The sequence below is a fragment of the Oncorhynchus gorbuscha genome, unplaced genomic scaffold (assembly GCF_021184085.1).
Source record: "Oncorhynchus gorbuscha isolate QuinsamMale2020 ecotype Even-year unplaced genomic scaffold, OgorEven_v1.0 Un_scaffold_1654, whole genome shotgun sequence".
Classification (NCBI taxonomy): Eukaryota; Metazoa; Chordata; class Actinopteri; order Salmoniformes; family Salmonidae; genus Oncorhynchus; species Oncorhynchus gorbuscha.
The window spans coordinates 30,631-52,305 of NW_025746372.1; the positions used below are offsets into that span (position 1 = coordinate 30,631).

General features: G+C 45.2%; 2 protein-coding genes across 2 annotated transcripts in view; both read right to left on the minus strand.

Annotated features, from left to right (window-relative positions):
* Positions 1 to 233: 233 nt before the first annotated feature.
* On the minus strand, positions 234 to 21,387 carry LOC124023599 (BTB/POZ domain-containing protein KCTD19-like). The gene is made up of 5 exons (XM_046337981.1): positions 21,311 to 21,387; positions 18,644 to 18,688; positions 1,158 to 1,334; positions 754 to 858; positions 234 to 602 (listed from the first exon to the last, which is right to left on the minus strand). The coding sequence occupies exons 3-5, from the start codon at positions 1,272 to 1,274 to the stop codon at positions 516 to 518; spliced, it is 309 nt and encodes a 102-aa protein (XP_046193937.1). The 5' UTR covers positions 1,275 to 1,334; positions 18,644 to 18,688; positions 21,311 to 21,387; the 3' UTR covers positions 234 to 515.
* Positions 21,219 to 21,675, minus strand: part of LOC124023598 (BTB/POZ domain-containing protein KCTD19-like) — a 32,064-nt gene continuing 31,607 nt past the window's right edge. Inside the window, exon 12 of the mRNA XM_046337980.1 lies at positions 21,219 to 21,466. Coding sequence (XP_046193936.1) covers positions 21,219 to 21,466 — 248 coding nt within the window. The remainder of the gene's footprint in view (positions 21,467 to 21,675) is intronic.

Genomic DNA, 21,675 nt, shown 5'->3' on the forward strand with positions numbered 1-21,675 from the left:
TCTGTCTTACTGTGTTAAGGAGGGGGGGACACACTGGGTCTGTAGTCTGTTGAGGTGGGGGGGGACACTGGGTCTGTAGTCTGTCTTACTGTGTTGAGGGGGGGGACACTGGGTCTGTAGTCTGTGTTGAGGAGGGGGGGACACTGGGTCTGTAGTCTGTCTTACTGTGTTGAGGAGGGGGGGACACTGGGTCTGTAGTCTGTTGAGGTGGGGGGGACACTGGGTCTGTCTTACTGTGTTGAGGTGGGGGACACACTGGGTCTGTAGTCTGTGTTGAGGTGGGGGGACACTGGGTCTAGTCTGTGTTGAGGAGGGGGGGGGGCACTGGGTCTGTAGTCTGTTGAGGAGGGGGGAGGCACTGGGTCTGTCGCCTGTGTTGAGGCTGGGGGGGAACACTGGGTCTGTCGTCTGTGTTGAGGTGGGGGGGGACACTGGGTCTGTCGTCTGTGTTGAGGTGGGGGGGGACACTGGGTCTGTCGCCTGTGTTGAGGTGGGGGGACACTGGGTCTGTCGTCTTAAGGAAACAGACTGACTGTACGACAGTGTCCTCTGTCCAGCTGCTCCAGACAGTCAGAGTAGCGCTGGGCTCGAGGAAGGGAGAACTGGAACAAGGAAAGGAAAGATGGATCTCTCAGAGAGAAGTCACGCTAGATTGATTTCAATTGAAGATTTTGGTTCAAGAGGCCCTGAATGTTGTGTCCGATCTGGACAATATTCTAGGGGAAACGCTGAGAGGAAATCTAAGGCGCTCACCTCCAACCACTGCAGGAGCAGCTGCTCTCTGCTCTTCTCCCATCTCTCAGAACAAATGATTCTGAACAGCTCAGAGACAAAGTCCTCAGCCTTCACCTGTCCTGTCTGGGGACGGAGGGGGGCGAGAGGGACGGAGAGAAGGGCTCAGGGACGGAATGAGAGCTGCACCCGAAGAGACTCATCTTTACCAAACCAATATGGACACCTCAGGTGACCACTCAAAACAGTTTAACAGAACATCAACTCCATAATATTAGCAATAATTATTTTAAAAAGTCCTTATGAACCAACAACCAAGGGGAAGTTTCCCAGACACATGTTAAACCTAATCCTGGATTCAACATAGAGTTTACATTTTAATCTGTGTGTCCAGGAAACTGCCCCCAGACGTCTAGTCTTATTACCCAGAGGAAATAGACCAGGTTGGTTATCTTGAGAGTGCAGTCCTTGGAGTCCTCTAGTCTTATGGAGTCCAGGATGAGTCCGGTCAGAAAGACATGGCACTGCCTCCCAAACACCATGTCCTCCCAGGACACATTGAAGCAGGCAAAAGCCACATCTGGACCTGGAGACAAGACTGTCTGGATGCAAATCACCTTGTTGACCACGACTCAGCAGGGAATATATATATATATATATATATATAGACAAACAGAACCTCTACAGTCTAAACTACTGTTGGATACGTGCCAAATGACTCCCTCTTCCTTTCGTTATAGTGCTTTGCTTTTAACCAGTAGTGCACTATTTAGGGAGTAGTCTTCCATTAGGGACACAGCCTGTTTCTCATTACACAGAGGAAACCAACAGCAGACAACAGTCCTGTTCTAATGAACTAGAGGAGTACAGCTCCATGATAGTTGTTCTCTCCTACCAAGACTAGTAAACACAGGAAACCAACAGTCCTGTTGTAATGAACTAGAAGGGTACAGCTCCATGATAGTTGTTCTCTCCTGCTGTGGTCAGTAAACAGAGGAAACCAACAGCAGACAACAGTCCAGGACTAGTAAACACCTTCCATACCACACTACATACTACACCACACGCTACATACCACGACGAAGACTAGTAAACACCTTCCATACCACGACCAAGACTAGTAAACACCTTCCATACCACGACCAAGACTAGTAAACACCTTCCATACCAAGACTAGTAAACACCTTCCATACCACGACCAAGACTAGTAAACACCTTCCATACCAAGACTAGTAAACACATTCCATACCAAGACTAGTAAACACCTTCCATACCACGACCAAGACTAGTAAACACCTTCCATAACACGACCAAGACTAGTAAACACCTTTCATACCACGCTACATACCACGACCAAGACTAGTAAACACATTCCATACCAATACTAGTAAACACCTTCCATAGCACGCTACATACCAAGACTAGTAAACACCTTCCATACCACACTACATACCAAGACTAGTAAACACATTCCATACCACACTACATACCAAGACTAGTAAACACATTCCATACCACACTACATACCAAGACTAGTAAACACCTTCCATACCACGCTACATACCACGACCAAGACTAGTAAACACCTTCCATACCACGACCAAGACTAGTAAACACCTTCCATACCACGACTAGTAAACACATTCCATACCACGCTACATACCAAGACTAGTAAACACATTCCAGACCACGACTAGTAAACACATTCCATACCACGACCACGACTAGTAAACACCTTCCATACCACGCTACATACCACGACCAAGACTAGTAAACACCTTCCATACCACGACCACGACTAGTAAACACATTCCATACCACGACCACGACTAGTAAACACCTTCCATACCACGACCAAGACTAGTAAACACCTTCCATACGACACTACATACCGCGACTAAGACTAGTAAACACCTTCCATACCACGACTAGTAAACACCTTCCATACCACGACTAGTAAACACCTTCCATACCACGCTACATACCACGACCAAGACTAGTAAACACCTTCCATACCACGACCAAGACTAGTAAACACCTTCCATACCACGACCAAGACTAGTAAACACCTTCCATACCACGACCAAGACTAGTAAACACATTCCATACCACGCTACATACCAAGACTAGTAAACATCTTCCATACCACGACCAAGACTAGTAAACACCTTCCATACCACGACCAAGACTAGTAAACACCTTCCATACCACGCTACATACCACGACCAAGACTAGTAAACACCTTCCATACCACGACCAAGACTAGTAAACACCTTCCATACCACGACTAGTAAACACATTCCATACCACGCTACATACCAAGACTAGTAAACACATTCCAGACCACGACTAGTAAACACATTCCATACCACGACCACGACTAGTAAACACCTTCCATACCACGCTACATACCACGACCAAGACTAGTAAACACCTTCCATACCACGACCACGACTAGTAAACACATTCCATACCACGACCACGACTAGTAAACACCTTCCATACCACGACCAAGACTAGTAAACACCTTCCATACGACACTACATACCGCGACTAAGACTAGTAAACACCTTCCATACCACGACTAGTAAACACCTTCCATACCACGACTAGTAAACACCTTCCATACCACGCTACATACCACGACCAAGACTAGTAAACACCTTCCATACCACGACCAAGACTAGTAAACACCTTCCATACCACGACCAAGACTAGTAAACACCTTCCATACCACGACCAAGACTAGTAAACACCTTCCATACCACGACCAAGACTAGTAAACACATTCCATACCACGCTACATACCAAGACTAGTAAACACCTTCCATACCACGACCAAGACTAGTAAACACCTTCCATACCACGACCAAGACTAGTAAACACCTTCCATACCACGCTACATACCACGACCAAGACTAGTAAACACCTTCCATACCACGACCAAGACTAGTAAACACCTTCCATACCACGACCAAGACTAGTAAACACCTTCCATACCACGACCAAGACTAGTAAACACCTTCCATACCACGACCAAGACTAGTAAACACCTTCCATACCACGACCAAGACTAGTAAACACCTTCCATACCACGACCACGACTAGTAAACACCTTCCATACCACGACCACGACTAGTAAACACCTTCCATACCACGACCAAGACTAGTAAACACCTTCCATACCACGACCAAGACTAGTAAACACCTTCCATACCACGACCAAGACTAGTAAACACCTTCCATACCACGACCAAGATTAGTAAACACATTCCATACCACACTACATACCAAGACTAGTAAACACCTTCCATACCACACTACATACCAAGACTAGTAAACACCTTCCATACCACACTACATACCAAGACTAGTAAACACCTTCCATACCACGCTACATACCACGACCAAGACTAGTAAACACCTTCCATACCACGACCAAGACTAGTAAACACCTTCCATACCACGACTAGTAAACACATTCCATACCACGCTACATACCAAGACTAGTAAACACATTCCATACCACGACCACGACTAGTAAACACATTCCATACCACGACCACGACTAGTAAACACCTTCCATACCACGCTACATACCACGACCAAGACTAGTAAACACCTTCCATACCACGACCACGACTAGTAAACACATTCCATACCACGACCACGACTAGTAAACACCTTCCATACCACGCTACATACCACGACCAAGACTAGTAAACACCTTCCATACCACGACCAAGACTAGTAAACACCTTCCATACCACGACCAAGACTAGTAAACACATTCCATACTACGACTAGTAAACACCTTCCATACCACGCTACATACCACGACAAAGACTAGTAAACACCTTCCATACCACAACCAAGACTAGTAAACACCTTCCATACCACGACCAAGACTAGTAAACACATTCCATACCACGCTACATACCAAGACTAGTAAACACCTTCCATACCACGACTAGTAAACACCTTCCATACCACGACTAGTAAACACCTTCCATACCACGCTACATACCACGACCAAGACTAGTAAACACCTTCCATACCACGACCAAGACTAGTAAACACCTTCCATACCACGACCAAGACTAGTAAACACCTTCCATACCACGCTACATACCACGACCAAGACTAGTAAACACCTTCCATACCACGGCCAAGACTAGTAAACACCTTCCATACCACGACCAAGACTAGTAAACACCTTCCATACCACGACCAAGACTAGTAAACACCTTCCATACCAAGACTAGTAAACACCTTCCATACCACGACCAAGACTAGTAAACACCTTCCATACCACGCTACATACCACGACCAAGACTAGTAAACACCTTCCATACCACGACCAAGACTAGTAAACACCTTCCATACCACGACCAAGACTAGTAAACACCTTCCATACCACGACCAAGACTAGTAAACACCTTCCATACCACGACCAAGACTAGTAAACACCTTCCATACCACGACCACGACTAGTAAACACCTTCCATACCACGACCACGACTAGTAAACACCTTCCATACCACGACCAAGACTAGTAAACACCTTCCATACCACGACCAAGACTAGTAAACACCTTCCATACCACGACCAAGACTAGTAAACACCTTCCATACCACGACCAAGATTAGTAAACACATTCCATACCACACTACATACCAAGACTAGTAAACACCTTCCATACCACACTACATACCAAGACTAGTAAACACCTTCCATACCACACTACATACCAAGACTAGTAAACACCTTCCATACCACGCTACATACCACGACCAAGACTAGTAAACACCTTCCATACCACGACCAAGACTAGTAAACACCTTCCATACCACGACTAGTAAACACATTCCATACCACGCTACATACCAAGACTAGTAAACACATTCCATACCACGACCACGACTAGTAAACACATTCCATACCACGACCACGACTAGTAAACACATTCCATACCACGACCACGACTAGTAAACACCTTCCATACCACGCTACATACCACGACCAAGACTAGTAAACACCTTCCATACCACGACCAAGACTAGTAAACACCTTCCATACCACGACCAAGACTAGTAAACACATTCCATACTACGACTAGTAAACACCTTCCATACCACGCTACATACCACGACAAAGACTAGTAAACACCTTCCATACCACAACCAAGACTAGTAAACACCTTCCATACCACGACCAAGACTAGTAAACACATTCCATACCACGCTACATACCAAGACTAGTAAACACCTTCCATACCACGACTAGTAAACACCTTCCATACCACGACTAGTAAACACCTTCCATACCACGCTACATACCACGACCAAGACTAGTAAACACCTTCCATACCACGACCAAGACTAGTAAACACCTTCCATACCACGACCAAGACTAGTAAACACCTTCCATACCACGCTACATACCACGACCAAGACTAGTAAACACCTTCCATACCACGGCCAAGACTAGTAAACACCTTCCATACCACGACCAAGACTAGTAAACACCTTCCATACCACGACCAAGACTAGTAAACACCTTCCATACCAAGACTAGTAAACACCTTCCATACCACGACCAAGACTAGTAAACACCTTCCATACCACGACCAAGACTAGTAAACACCTTCTATACCACGACCAAGACTAGTAAACACCTTCCATACCACGACCAAGACTAGTAAACACCTTCCATACCACGACCAAGACTAGTAAACACCTTCCATACCACGCTACATACCACGACCAAGACTAGTAAACACCTTCCATACCACGACCAAGACTAGTAAATACCTTCCATACCACGACCAAGACTAGTAAACACCTTCCATACCACGACCAAGACTAGTAAACACCTTCCATACCACGACCAAGACTAGTAAACACCTTCCATACCACGACCAAGACTAGTAAACACCTTCCATACCACGCTACATACCACGACCAAGACTAGTAAACCCCCTCCATACCACGACCAAGACTAGTAAACACCTTCCATACCACGACCACGACTAGTAAACACCTTCCATACCACGCTACATACAACGACCAAGACTAGTAAACACCACAATACACGCTACATACCACAACACACGCTACATACCACGACCAAGACTAGTAAACACCTTCCATACCAAGACTAGTAAACACCTTCCATACCATGCTACATACCACAATACACGCTACATACCACGCTACATACCACACCACACGCTACATACCACGACCAAGACTAGTAAACACATTCCATACCACGCTACATACCAAGACCATGACTAGTAAACACAATCCATACCATGCTACATACCACGACCAAGACTAGTAAACACTCTACATACTACACCACACGCTACATACCACGCTACATACCACGACCAAGACTAGTAAACACATTCCATACCAAGACTAGTAAACACATTCCATACCAAGACTAGTAAACACCTTCCATACCACGACCAAGACTAGTAAACACCTTCCATACCACGACCAAGACTAGTAAACACCTTCCATACCACGCTACATACCACGACCAAGACTAGTAAACACCTTCCATACCACGGCCAAGACTAGTAAACACCTTCCATACCACGACCAAGACTAGTAAACACCTTCCATACCACGACCAAGACTAGTAAACACCTTCCATACCAAGACTAGTAAACACCTTCCATACCACGACCAAGACTAGTAAACACCTTCCATACCACGACCAAGACTAGTAAACACCTTCTATACCACGACCAAGACTAGTAAACACCTTCCATACCACGACCAAGACTAGTAAACACCTTCCATACCACGACCAAGACTAGTAAACACCTTCCATACCACGCTACATACCACGACCAAGACTAGTAAACACCTTCCATACCACGACCAAGACTAGTAAATACCTTCCATACCACGACCAAGACTAGTAAACACCTTCCATACCACGACCAAGACTAGTAAACACCTTCCATACCACGACCAAGACTAGTAAACACCTTCCATACCACGACCAAGACTAGTAAACACCTTCCATACCACGCTACATACCACGACCAAGACTAGTAAACACCTTCCATACCACGACCAAGACTAGTAAACACCTTCCATACCACGACCACGACTAGTAAACACCTTCCATACCACGACCAAGACTAGTAAACACCTTCCATACCACGCTACATACAACGACCAAGACTAGTAAACACCACAATACACGCTTACATACCACAACACACGCTACATACCACGACCAAGACTAGTAAACACCTTCCATACCAAGACTAGTAAACACCTTCCATACCATGCTACATACCACAATACACGCTACATAACACGCTACATACCACACCACACGCTACATACCACGACCAAGACTAGTAAACACATTCCATACCACGCTACATACCAAGACCATGACTAGTAAACACAATCCATACCATGCTACATACCACGACCAAGACTAGTAAACACTCTACATACTACACCACACGCTACATACCACGCTACATACCACGACCAAGACTAGTAAACACATTCCATACCAAGACTAGTAAACACATTCCATACCAAGACTAGTAAACACCTTCCATACCACGACCAAGACTAGTAAACACCTTCCATACCAAGACTAGTAAACACCTTCCATACCACGACCAAGACTAGTAAACACCTTCCATACCACGCTACATACCACGACCAAGACTAGTAAACACCTTCCATACCACGACCAAGACTAGTAAACACCTTACCACGACCACGACTAGTAAACACCTTCCATACCACGACCAAGACTAGTAAACACCTTCCATACCACGACCAAGACTAGTAAACACCTTCCATACCACACGCTACATACCACGACCAAGATTAGTAAACACCTTCCATACCACGACCAAGACTAGTAAACACCTTCCATACCACGACCAAGACTAGTAAACACCTTCCATACCACGACTAGTAAACACCTTCCATACCACGACCAAGACTAGTAAACACCTTCCATACCAAGACTAGTAAACACATTTACATTACATTTACATTTAAGTCATTTAGCAGACGCTCTTATCCAGAGCGACTTACAAATTGGTGCATTCACCTTATGACATCCAGTGGGACAGTCACTTAACAATAGTGCATCTAAAACTTAGGGGGGGGGTGGGGTGAGAGGGATTACTTAACCTATCCTAGGTATTCCTTAAAGAGGTGGGGTTTCAGGTGTCTCCGGAAGGTGGTGATTGACTCCGCTGTCCTGGCGTCGTGAGGAGTTTGTTCCACCATTGGGGGCCAGGGCAGCGAACAGTTTTGACTGGGCTGAGCGGGAGCTGTACTTCCTCAGTGGTAGGGAGGCGAGCAGGCCAGAGGTGGATGAACGCAGTGCCCTTGTTTGGGTGTAGGGCCTGATCAGAGCCTGGAGGTACTGAGGTGCCGTTCCCCTCACAGCTCCGTAGGCAAGCACCATGGTCTTGTAGCGGATGCGAGCTTCAACTGGAAGCCAGTGGAGAGAACGGAGGAGCGGGGTGACGTGAGAGAACTTGGGAAGGTTGAACACCAGACGGGCTGCGGCGTTCTGGATGAGTTGAAGGGGTTTAATGGCACAGGCAGGGAGCCCAGCCAACAGCGAGTTGCAGTAATCCAGACGGGAGATGACAAGTGCCTGGATTAGGACCTGCGCCGCTTCCTGTGTGAGGCAGGGTCGTACTCTGCGGATGTTGTAGAGCATGAACCTACAGGAACGGGCCACCGCCTTGATGTTAGTTGAGAACGACAGGGTGTTGTCCAGGATCACGCCAAGGTTCTTGGCGCTCTGGGAGGAGGACACAATGGAGTTGTCGACCGTGATGGCGAGATCATGGAACGGGCAGTCCTTCCCCGGGAGGAAGAGCAGCTCCGTCTTGCCGAGTTCAGCTTGAGGTGGTGATCCGTCATCCACACTGATATGTCTGCCAGACATGCAGAGATGCGATTCGCCACCTGGTCATCAGAAGGGGGAAAGGAGAAGATTAATTGTGTGTCGTCTGCATAGCAATGATAAGAGAGACCATGTGAGGTTATGACAGAGCCAAGTGACTTGGTGTATAGCGAGAATAGGAGAGGGCCAAGAACAGAGCCCTGGGGGACACCAGTGGTGAGAGCGCGTGGTGAGGAGACAGATTCTCGCCACGCCACCTGGTAGGAGCGACCTGTCAGGTAGGACGCAATCCAAGCGTGGGCCGCGCCGGAGATGCCCAACTCGGAGAGGGTGGAGAGGAGGATCTGATGGTTCACAGTATCGAAGGCAGCCGATAGATCTAGAAGGATGAGAGCAGAGGAGAGAGAGTTAGCTTTAGCAGTGCGGAGCGCCTCCGTGATACAGAGGAGAGCAGTCTCAGTTGAATGACTAGTCTTGAAACCTGACTGATTTGGATCAAGAAGGTCATTCAGAGAGAGATAGCGGGAGAGCTGGCCAAGGACGGCACGTTCAAGAGTTTTGGAGAGAAAAGAAAGAAGGGATACTGGTCTGTAATTGTTGACATCGGAGGGATCGAGTGTAGGTTTTTTCAGAAGGGGTGCAACTCTCGCTCTCTTGAAGACGGAAGGGACGTAGCCAACGGTCAGGGATGAGTTGATGAGCGAGGTGAGGTAAGGGAGAAGGTCTCCGGAAATGGTCTGGAGAAGAGAGGAGGATAGGGTCAAGCGGGCAGGTTGTTGGGCGGCCGGCCGTCACAAGACGCGAGATTTCATCTGGAGAGAGAGGGAGAAAGAGGTCAGAGCACAGGGTAGGGCAGTGTGAGCAGAACCAGCGGTGTCGTTTGACTTAGCAAACGAGGATCGGATGTCGTCGACCTTCTTTTCAAAATGGTTGACGAAGTCATCTGCAGAGAGGGAGGAGGGGGGAGGGGGCGGAGGATTCAGGAGGGAGGAGAAGGTGGCAAAGAGCTTCCTAGGGTTAGAGGCAGATGCTTGGAATTTAGCGTGGTAGAAAGTGGCTTTAGCAGCAGAGACAGAGGAGGAAAATGTAGAGAGGAGGGAGTGAAAGGATGCCAGGTCCGCAGGGAGGCGAGTTTTCCTCCATTTCCGCTCGGCTGCCCGGAGCCCTGTTCTGTGAGCTCGCAATGAGTCATCGAGCCACGGAGCGGGAGGGGAGGACCGAGCCGGCCTGGAGGATAGGGGACATAGAGAGTCAAGGGATGCAGAGAGGGAGGAGAGGAGGGTTGAGGAGGCAGAATCAGGAGATAGGTGGGAGAAGGTTTGAGCGGAGGGAAGAGATGATAGGATGGAAGAGGAGAGAGTAGCGGGGAGAGAGAGCGAAGGTTGGGACGGCGCGATACCATCCGAGTAGGGGCAGTGTGGGAGGTGTTGGATGAGAGCGAGAGGGAAAAGGATACAAGGCAGTGGTCGGAGACTTGGAGGGAGTTGCAGTGAGGTTAGTGGAAGAACAGCATCTAGTAAAGATGAGGTCGGCGTATTGCCTGCCTTGTGAGTAGGGGGGAAGGTGAGAGGGTGAGGTCAAAAGAGGAGAGGAGTGGAAAGAAGGAGGCAGAGAGGAAAGAGTCAAAGGTAGACGTGGGGAGGTTAAAGTCGCCCAGAACTGTGAGAGGTGAGCCGTCCTCAGGAAAGGAGCTTATCAAGGCATCAAGCTCATTGATGAACTCTCCGAGGGAACCTGGAGGGCGATAAATGATAAGGATGTTAAGCTTGAAAGGGCTAGTAACTGTGACAGCATGGAATTCAAAGGAGGCGATAGACAGATGGGTAAGGAGAGAAAGAGAGAATGACCACTTGGGAGAGATGAGGATCCCGGTGCCACCACCCCGCTGACCAGACGCTCTCGGGGTGTGCGAGAACACGTGGGCGGACGAAGAGAGAGCAGTAGGAGTAGCAGTGTTGTCTGTGGTGATCCATGTTTCCGTCAGTGCCAAGAAGTCGAGGGACTGGAGGAGGCATAGGCTGAGATGAACTCTGCCTTGTTGACCGCAGATTGGCAGTTCCAGAGGCTACCGGAGACCTGGAACTCCACGTGGGTCGTGCGCGCTGGGACCACCAGAGTAGGGTGGCCGCGGCCACGCGGTGAGGAGCGTTTGTATGGTCTGTGCAGAGAGGAGAGAACAGGGATAAACAGACACATAGTTGACAGGCTACAGAAGAGGCTACGCTAATGCAAAGGAGATTGGAATGACAAGTGGACTACACGTCTCGAGTGTTCAGAAAGTTAAGCTACGTAGCAAGAATCTTATTGACTAAAATGATTAAAATGATACAGTACTGCTGAAGTAGGCCAGCTGGCAGTGGGTGCGTTGTTGACACTACACTAATCAAGTCATTCCGTTGAGTGTAATAGTTTCTGCAGTGTTGCTATTCGGGGCTAGCAGGCTAGCTAGCAGTGTTGTTTACGTTACGTTGCGTTAAAAGAACGACAATAGATGGCTAGCGAACCTAGAAAATCGCTCTAGACTACACAATTATCTTTGATACAAAGACGGCTATGTAGCTAGCTAAGTAGCTAGCTACGATCAAACAAATCAAACCGTTGTACTGTAATGAAATGAAGTGAAAATGTGATACAACCTGTGAATGCGACCGGGTAGTTGAGTTCTATACAGAAGACGTTGGCTAGCGTTGGTTAGCTGTTGGCTAGCGTTGGCTAGCTGTTGGCTAGCTAGCAGAGTCACCTACGTTAAGGACGACAAATAGCTGGCTAGCTAACCTCGGTAAATTAAGATAATCACTCTAAGACTACACACTCTAAACCTAAACAACACAATTATCTTGGATACGATGATACGATGATACGAAGACAGCAAAGACAGCTATGTAGGTAGCTAACACTAAACTAATCAAGTCGTTCAGTTGAGTGTAAAAGTTTCTCAGTGCAGCTAATCAGTGGACGTTAGCTAGCTGGCTAGTGAAGACTACGTTAGGACGGCGAAATACGATAATTACGCAATTATCTTTGATACAAAGACGGCTATGTAGCTAGCTGAGAAGAAATTGCTAAGAAATTGCTAAGATAAGACAAATCAAACCGAGATATAATGAAAAAGTTAAAAAGTTATACTACCCGTTGGAGCGACGTGCAGATGCGACCACTCGCTCCAGATTTCCCAACTGGTCTTACCACGACCAAGACTAGTAAACACCTTCCATACCACGCTACATACCACGACCAAGACTAGTAAACACCTTCCATACCACGACCAAGACTAGTAAACACCTTCCATACCACGACCAAGACTAGTAAACACCTTCCATACCACGACCAAGACTAGTAAACACCTTCCATACCACGACCAAGACTAGTAAACACCTTCCATACCACGACCACGACTAGTAAACACATTCCATACCACGACCACGACTAGTAAACACCTTCCATACCACGCTACATACCACGACCAAGACTAGTAAACACCTTCCATACCACGACCAAGACTAGTAAACACCTTCCATACCACGACCAAGACTAGTAAACACATTCCATACTACGACTAGTAAACACCTTCCATACCACGCTACATACCACGACAAAGACTAGTAAACACCTTCCATACCACAACCAAGACTAGTAAACACCTTCCATACCACGACCAAGACTAGTAAACACATTCCATACCACGCTACATACCAAGACTAGTAAACACCTTCCATACCACGACTAGTAAACACCTTCCATACCACGCTACATACCACGACCAAGACTAGTAAACACCTTCCATACCACGACCAAGACTAGTAAACACCTTCCATACCACGACCAAGACTAGTAAACACCTTCCATACCACGCTACATACCACGACCAAGACTAGTAAACACCTTCCATACCACGGCCAAGACTAGTAAACACCTTCCATACCACGACCAAGACTAGTAAACACCTTCCATACCACGACCAAGACTAGTAAACACCTTCCATACCAAGACTAGTAAACACCTTCCATACCACGACCAAGACTAGTAAACACCTTCCATACCACGCTACATACCACGACCAAGACTAGTAAACACCTTCCATACCATGACCAAGACTAGTAAACACCTTCCATACCACGACCAAGACTAGTAAACACCTTCCATACCACGACCAAGACTAGTAAACACCTTCCATACCACGACCAAGACTAGTAAACACCTTCCATACCACGACCACGACTAGTAAACACCTTCCATACCACGACCACGACTAGTAAACACCTTCCATACCACGACCAAGACTAGTAAACACCTTCCATACCACGACCAAGACTAGTAAACACCTTCCATACCACGACCAAGACTAGTAAACACCTTCCATACCACGACCAAGATTAGTAAACACATTCCATACCACACTACATACCAAGACTAGTAAACACCTTCCATACCACACTACATACCAAGACTAGTAAACACCTTCCATACCACACTACATACCAAGACTAGTAAACACCCTCCATACCACGCTACATACCACGACCAAGACTAGTAAACACCTTCCATACCACGACCAAGACTAGTAAACACCTTCCATACCACGACTAGTAAACACATTCCATACCACGCTACATACCAAGACTAGTAAACACATTCCATACCACGACCACGACTAGTAAACACATTCCATACCACGACCACGACTAGTAAACACCTTCCATACCACGCTACATACCACGACCAAGACTAGTAAACACCTTCCATACCACGACCACGACTAGTAAACACATTCCATACCACGACCACGACTAGTAAACACCTTCCATACCACGCTACATACCACGACCAAGACTAGTAAACACCTTCCATACCACGACCAAGACTAGTAAACACCTTCCATACCACGACCAAGACTAGTAAACACATTCCATACTACGACTAGTAAACACCTTCCATACCACGCTACATACCACGACAAAGACTAGTAAACACCTTCCATACCACAACCAAGACTAGTAAACACCTTCCATACCACGACCAAGACTAGTAAACACATTCCATACCACGCTACATACCAAGACTAGTAAACACCTTCCATACCACGACTAGTAAACACCTTCCATACCACGACTAGTAAACACCTTCCATACCACGCTACATACCACGACCAAGACTAGTAAACACCTTCCATACCACGACCAAGACTAGTAAACACCTTCCATACCACGACCAAGACTAGTAAACACCTTCCATACCACGACCAAGACTAGTAAACACCTTCCATACCAAGACTAGTAAACACCTTCCATACCACGACCAAGACTAGTAAACACCTTCCATACCACGACCAAGACTAGTAAACACCTTCTATACCACGACCAAGACTAGTAAACACCTTCCATACCACGACCAAGACTAGTAAACACCTTCCATACCACGACCAAGACTAGTAAACACCTTCCATACCACGCTACATACCACGACCAAGACTAGTAAACACCTTCCATACCACGACCAAGACTAGTAAATACCTTCCATACCACGACCAAGACTAGTAAACACCTTCCATACCACGACCAAGACTAGTAAACACCTTCCATACCACGACCAAGACTAGTAAACACCTTCCATACCACGACCAAGACTAGTAAACACCTTCCATACCACGCTACATACCACGACCAAGACTAGTAAACACCTTCCATACCACGACCAAGACTAGTAAACACCTTCCATACCACGACCACGACTAGTAAACACCTTCCATACCACGACCAAGACTAGTAAACACCTTCCATACCACGCTACATACAACGACCAAGACTAGTAAACACCACAATACACGCTTACATACCACAACACACGCTACATACCACGACCAAGACTAGTAAACACCTTCCATACCAAGACTAGTAAACACCTTCCATACCATGCTACATACCACAATACACGCTACATACCACGCTACATACCACACCACACGCTACATACCACGACCAAGACTAGTAAACACATTCCATACCACGCTACATACCAAGACCATGACTAGTAAACACAATCCATACCATGCTACATACCACGACCAAGACTAGTAAACACTCTACATACTACACCACACGCTACATACCACGCTACATACCACGACCAAGACTAGTAAACACATTCCATACCAAGACTAGTAAACACATTCCATACCAAGACTAGTAAACACCTTCCATACCACGACCAAGACTAGTAAACACCTTCCATACCAAGACTAGTAAACACCTTCCATACCACGACCAAGACTAGTAAACACCTTCCATACCACGCTACATACCACGACCAAGACTAGTAAACACCTTCCATACCACGACCAAGACTAGTAAACACCTTACCACGACCACGACTAGTAAACACCTTCCATACCACGACCAAGACTAGTAAACACCTTCCATACCACGACCAAGACTAGTAAACACCTTCCATACCACACGCTACATACCACGACCAAGATTAGTAAACACCTTCCATACCACGACCAAGACTAGTAAACACCTTCCATACCACGACCAAGACTAGTAAACACCTTCCATACCACGACTAGTAAACACCTTCCATACCACGACCAAGACTAGTAAACACCTTCCATACCACGACTAGTAAACACATTCCATACCACGCTACATACCACGACCAAGACTAGTAAACACCTTCCATACCACGACTAGTAAACACATTCCATACCACGCTACATACCACGACCAAGACGAGTAAACACCTTCCATACCACGCTACATACCACGACCAAGACTAGTAAACACCTTCCATACCACGCTACATGCCACGACTAGTAAACACCTTCCATACCACGACCAAGACTAGTAAACATCTTCCATACCACGACTAGTAAACATCTTCCATACCACGACCAAGACTAGTAAACACCTTCCATACCACGACCAAGACTAGTAAACACCTTCCATACCACGACTAGTAAACACCTTCCATACCACGACCAAGACTAGTAAACACCTTCCATACCACGACCAAGACTAGTAAACACCTTCCATACCACGACCAAGACTAGTAAACACCTTCCATACCACGGCCAAGACTAGTAAACACATCCCATACCACACTACATACCAAGACTAGTAAACACCTTCCATACCACGCTACATACCACGACCAAGATTAGTAAACACCTTCCATACCACGCTACATACTACATACCACGACCAAGACTAGTAAACACCTTCCATACCAAGACTAGTAAACACATTCCATACCACGATTAGTAAACACCTTCCATACCAAGACGAGTAAACACCTTCCATACCAAGACTAGTAAACACCTTCCATACCACGACCAAGACTAGTAAACACCTTCCATACCAAGACGAGTAAACACCTTCCATACCACGACCAAGACTAGTAAACACCTTCCATACCACGACCAAGACTAGTAAACACCTTCCATACCACGACCAAGACTAGTAAACACCTTCCATACCACGCTACATACAACGACCAAGACTAGTAAACACCACAATACACGCTACATACCACGCTACATACCACAACACACGCTACATACCACGACCAAGACTAGTAAACACCTTCCATACCATGCTACATACCACAATACACGCTACATACCACGCTACATACCACACCACACGCTACATACCACGACCAAGACTAGTAAACACATTCCATACCACGCTACATACTACACCACACGCTACATACCACGCTACATACCACGACCAAGACTAGTAAACACATTCCATACCACACGCTACATACTACACCACACGCTACATACCAAGACCATGACTAGTAAACACAATCCATACCATGCTACATACCACGACCAAGACTAGTAAACACTCTACATACTACACCACACGCTACATACCACACTACATACCACGACCAAGACTAGTAAACACATTCCATACCACACGCTACATACCAAGACCATGACTAGTAAACACAATCCATACCATGCTACATACCACGACCAAGACTAGTAAACACGCTACATACCACACCAAACGCTACATACCAAAACTAGTAAACACAATCCATACCATGCTACATACCACAACCTTTGTCTACTATTACCATAGACTACCATGAGACTGTTACTATAGACTAGAATATCTACTACCATGAGACTGTTACTATAGACTACCATGAGACTGTTACTATAGACTACCATGAGACTGTTACTATAGACTAGAATATCTACTACCATGAGACTGTTACTATAGACTAGAATATCTACTACCATGAGACTGTTACTATAGACTACCATGAGACTGTTACTATAGACTACCATGAGACTGTTACTATAGACTAGAATATCTACTACCATGAGACTGTTACGGTAGACTACCACTATAGACTTCTATATCTACTACCATGAGACTGATTTCAGAAAGTTGTCTCCATCTCCCCCTTGTGGACAGGGAGGCGTACTGCATGCAGTGGTCTCACAGCGTTTACTGAGCACAGAAACATAGATATCAACCATCTCACAGTAACATAGATATCAAACCATCTCACAGTAACATAGATATCAAACCATCTCACAGTAACATAGATATCAAACCATCTCACAGTAACATAGATATCAAACCATCTCACAGTAACATAGATATCAAACCATCTCACAGTAACATAGATATCAAACCATCTCACAGTAACATAGATATCAAACCAACATAGATATCAAACCATCTCACAGTAACGTAGATATCAAACCATCTCACAGTAACATAGATATCAAACCATCTCACAGTAACATAGATATCAAACCAACATAGATATCAAACCATCTCACAGTAACATAGATATCAAACCATCTCACAGTAACATAGATATCAAACCAACATAGATATCAAACCATCTCACAGTAACATAGATATCAAACCAACATAGATATCAAACCATCTCACAGTAACATAGATATCAAACCAACATAGATATCAAACCATCTCACAGTAACAGGTGAAGGACTTACTCTTCATATCTCCTCTCACATTTAGGTCTTTGTCGGCTCCGTAACCTGAGGGGGAAAAGTATCTTTTTAAAATTTACCTTTGGAAAATACGTGGAAACTGACTACACAGAGTGTAGGCTAACTACTACACAGAGTGTAGGCTAACTACTATACAGAGTGTAGGCTAAATACATGGCCACTGACTATACAGAGTGTAGGCTAAATACATGGCCACTGACTATACAGAGTGTAGGCTAAATACTATACAGAGTGTAGGCTAAATACTATACAGAGTGTAGGCTAAATACTATACAGAGTGTAGGCTAAATACTATACAGAGTGTAGGCTAAATACTATACAGAGTGTAGGCTAACTACTATACAGAGTGTAGGCTAACTACTATACAGAGTGTAGGCTAACTACTATACAGAGTGTAGGCTAAATACTATACAGAGTGTAGGCTAAATACTATACAGAGTGTAGGCTAAATACTATACAGAGTGTAGGCTAACTACTATACAGAGTGTAGGCTAAATACTACACAGAGTGTAGGCTAAATACTACACAGAGTGTAGGCTAACTACTATACAGAGTGTAGGCTAACTACTATACAGAGTGTAGGCTAAATACATGTCCACTGACTACACAGAGTGTAGGCTAAATACTATACAGAGTGTAGGCTAAATACTATACAGAGTGTAGGCTAACTACTATACAGAGTGTAGGCTAAATACTATGCAGAGTGTAGGCTAAATACTATGCAGAGTGTAGGCTAAATACATGGCCACTGACTATACAGAGTGTAGGCTAAATACTATACAGAGTGTAGGCTAAATATATGGCCACTGACTATACAGAGTGTAGGCTAAATACTACACAGAGTGTAGGCTAACTACTATACAGAGTGTAGGCTAAATACTATACAGAGTGTAGGCTAAATACTATACGGAGTGTAGGCTAAATACATGGCCACTGACTATACAGAGTGTAGGCTAAATACTATACAGAGTGTAGGCTAAATACTATACAGAGTGTAGGCTAAATACATGGCCACTGACTATACAGAGTGTAGGCTAAATACTATACAGAGTGTAGGCTAAATACTATACAGAGTGTAGGCTAAATACTATACGGAGTGTAGGCTAAATACTATACAGAGTGTAGGCTAAATACTACACAGAGTGTAAGCTAAATACTATACAGAGTGTAGGCTAAATACATGGCCACTGACTATAAAGAGTGTAGGCTAAATACTATACAGAGTGTAAGCTAAATACTATACAGAGTGTAGGCTAAATACATGGCCACTGACTATACAGAGTGTAGGCTAAATACATGGCCACTGACTATACAGAGTGTAGGCTAAATACTATACAGAGTGTAGGCTAAATACATGTCCATTGACTATACAGAGTGTAGGCTAAATACTATACAGAGTGTAGGCTAAATACATGTCCACTGACTACACAGAGTGTAGGCTAAATACTATACAGAGTGTAGGCTAAATACTATACAGAGTGTAGGCTAAATACTATACAGAGTGTAGGCTAAATACTATACAGAGTGTAGGCTAAATACATGTCCACTGACTATACAGAGTGTAGGCTAAATACTATACAGAGTGTAGGCTAAATACATGTCCACTGACTACACAGAGTGTAGGCTAAATACTATACAGAGTGTAGGCTAAATACTACACAGTGTAGGCTAAATACTATACAGAGTGTAGGCTAAATACATGTCCACTGACTACACAGAGTGTAGGCTAAATACTATACAGAGTGTAGGCTAAATACTACAGAGTGTAGGCTAAACACTATACAGAGTGTAGGCTAAATACTATACAGAGTGTAGGCTAAATACTATAGAGTGTAGGCTAAATACTATACAGAGTGTAGGCTAAATACTACACAGAGTGTAGGCTAAATACTATACAGAGTGTAGGCTAAATACTACAGAGTGTAGGCTAAATACTACACAGAGTGTAGGCTAAATACTACACAGAGTGTAGGCTAAATACTATACAGAGTGTAGGCTAAATACATGTCCATTGACTATACAGAGTGTAGGCTAAATACTATACAGAGTGTAGGCTAAATACTATACAGAGTGTAGGCTAAATACTATACAGAGTGTAGGCTAAATACTATACAGAGTGTAGGCTAAATACTATACAGAGTGTAGGCTAAATACTATACAGAGTGTAGGCTAAATACTATACAGAGTGTAGGCTAAATACTATACAGAGTGTAGGCTAAATACATGTCCATTGACTATACAGAGTGTAGGCTAAATACTATACAGAGTGTAGGCTAAATACTATACAGAGTGTAGGCTAAATACTATACAGAGTGTAGGCTAAATACTATACAGAGTGTAGGCTAAATACTATACAGAGTGTAGGCTAAATACTATACAGAGTGTAGGCTAAATACTATACAGAGTGTAGGCTAAATACTATACAGAGTGTAGGCTAAATACTATACAGAGTGTAGGCTAAATACATATCCACTGACTACACAGAGTGTAGGCTAAATACTACACAGAGTGTAGGCTAAATACTATACAGAGTGTAGGCTAAATACATGTCCACTGACTAGAAGAGCTGACCTGGGTGTGGAGGACTGGCTGTGTAGATGAAGAGCTGATCTGTGTGTGGAGGGCTGGCTGTGTAGATGAAGAGCTGACCTGTGTGTGGAGGACTGGCTGTGTAGATTAGGCTCTGGGTGAAGTATCCTCCAGGCTCCCCTCTGCCCAGGACCGGAGGGTGGTCAACCCTGAGAACACAGCCCCGCACAGGGAACAAGCAGCCCACCAGGGCAGGTCTGCTCCAATGGAAGTCTTCTATTCAGAGAGACAGACACAGAGAGAATCAAGCCTCTAAGAGATATCCTCTCCCCTGGTATGAGACATACTGAACACAACCCTCAGGCCAGGCCTGCTCCAATGGCAGTCTTCTACTCAGAGAGAGAGAGAGACAGAGTGAGGGAGAGAGAAAGAAAGAGAGAGAGAGAGAAAGAAAGAGAGAGAGAGAGAAAGAAAGAGATAGAAAG

Excerpts from the sequence above, each read along its gene's own strand:
- LOC124023599 (XM_046337981.1), bottom strand. The coding sequence starts at position 1,274 with ATGGTGTTTGGGAGGCAGTGCCATGTCTTTCTGACCGGACTCATCCTG. Across the intron at positions 859-1,157 it reads ACCTGGTCTATTTCCTCTGG|ACAGGACAGGTGAAGGCTGA; the intron begins GTAATAAGACTA and ends CTCCGTCCCCAG. Across the intron at positions 603-753 it reads TGCTCCTGCAGTGGTTGGAG|TTCTCCCTTCCTCGAGCCCA; the intron begins GTGAGCGCCTTA and ends TCCTTGTTCCAG.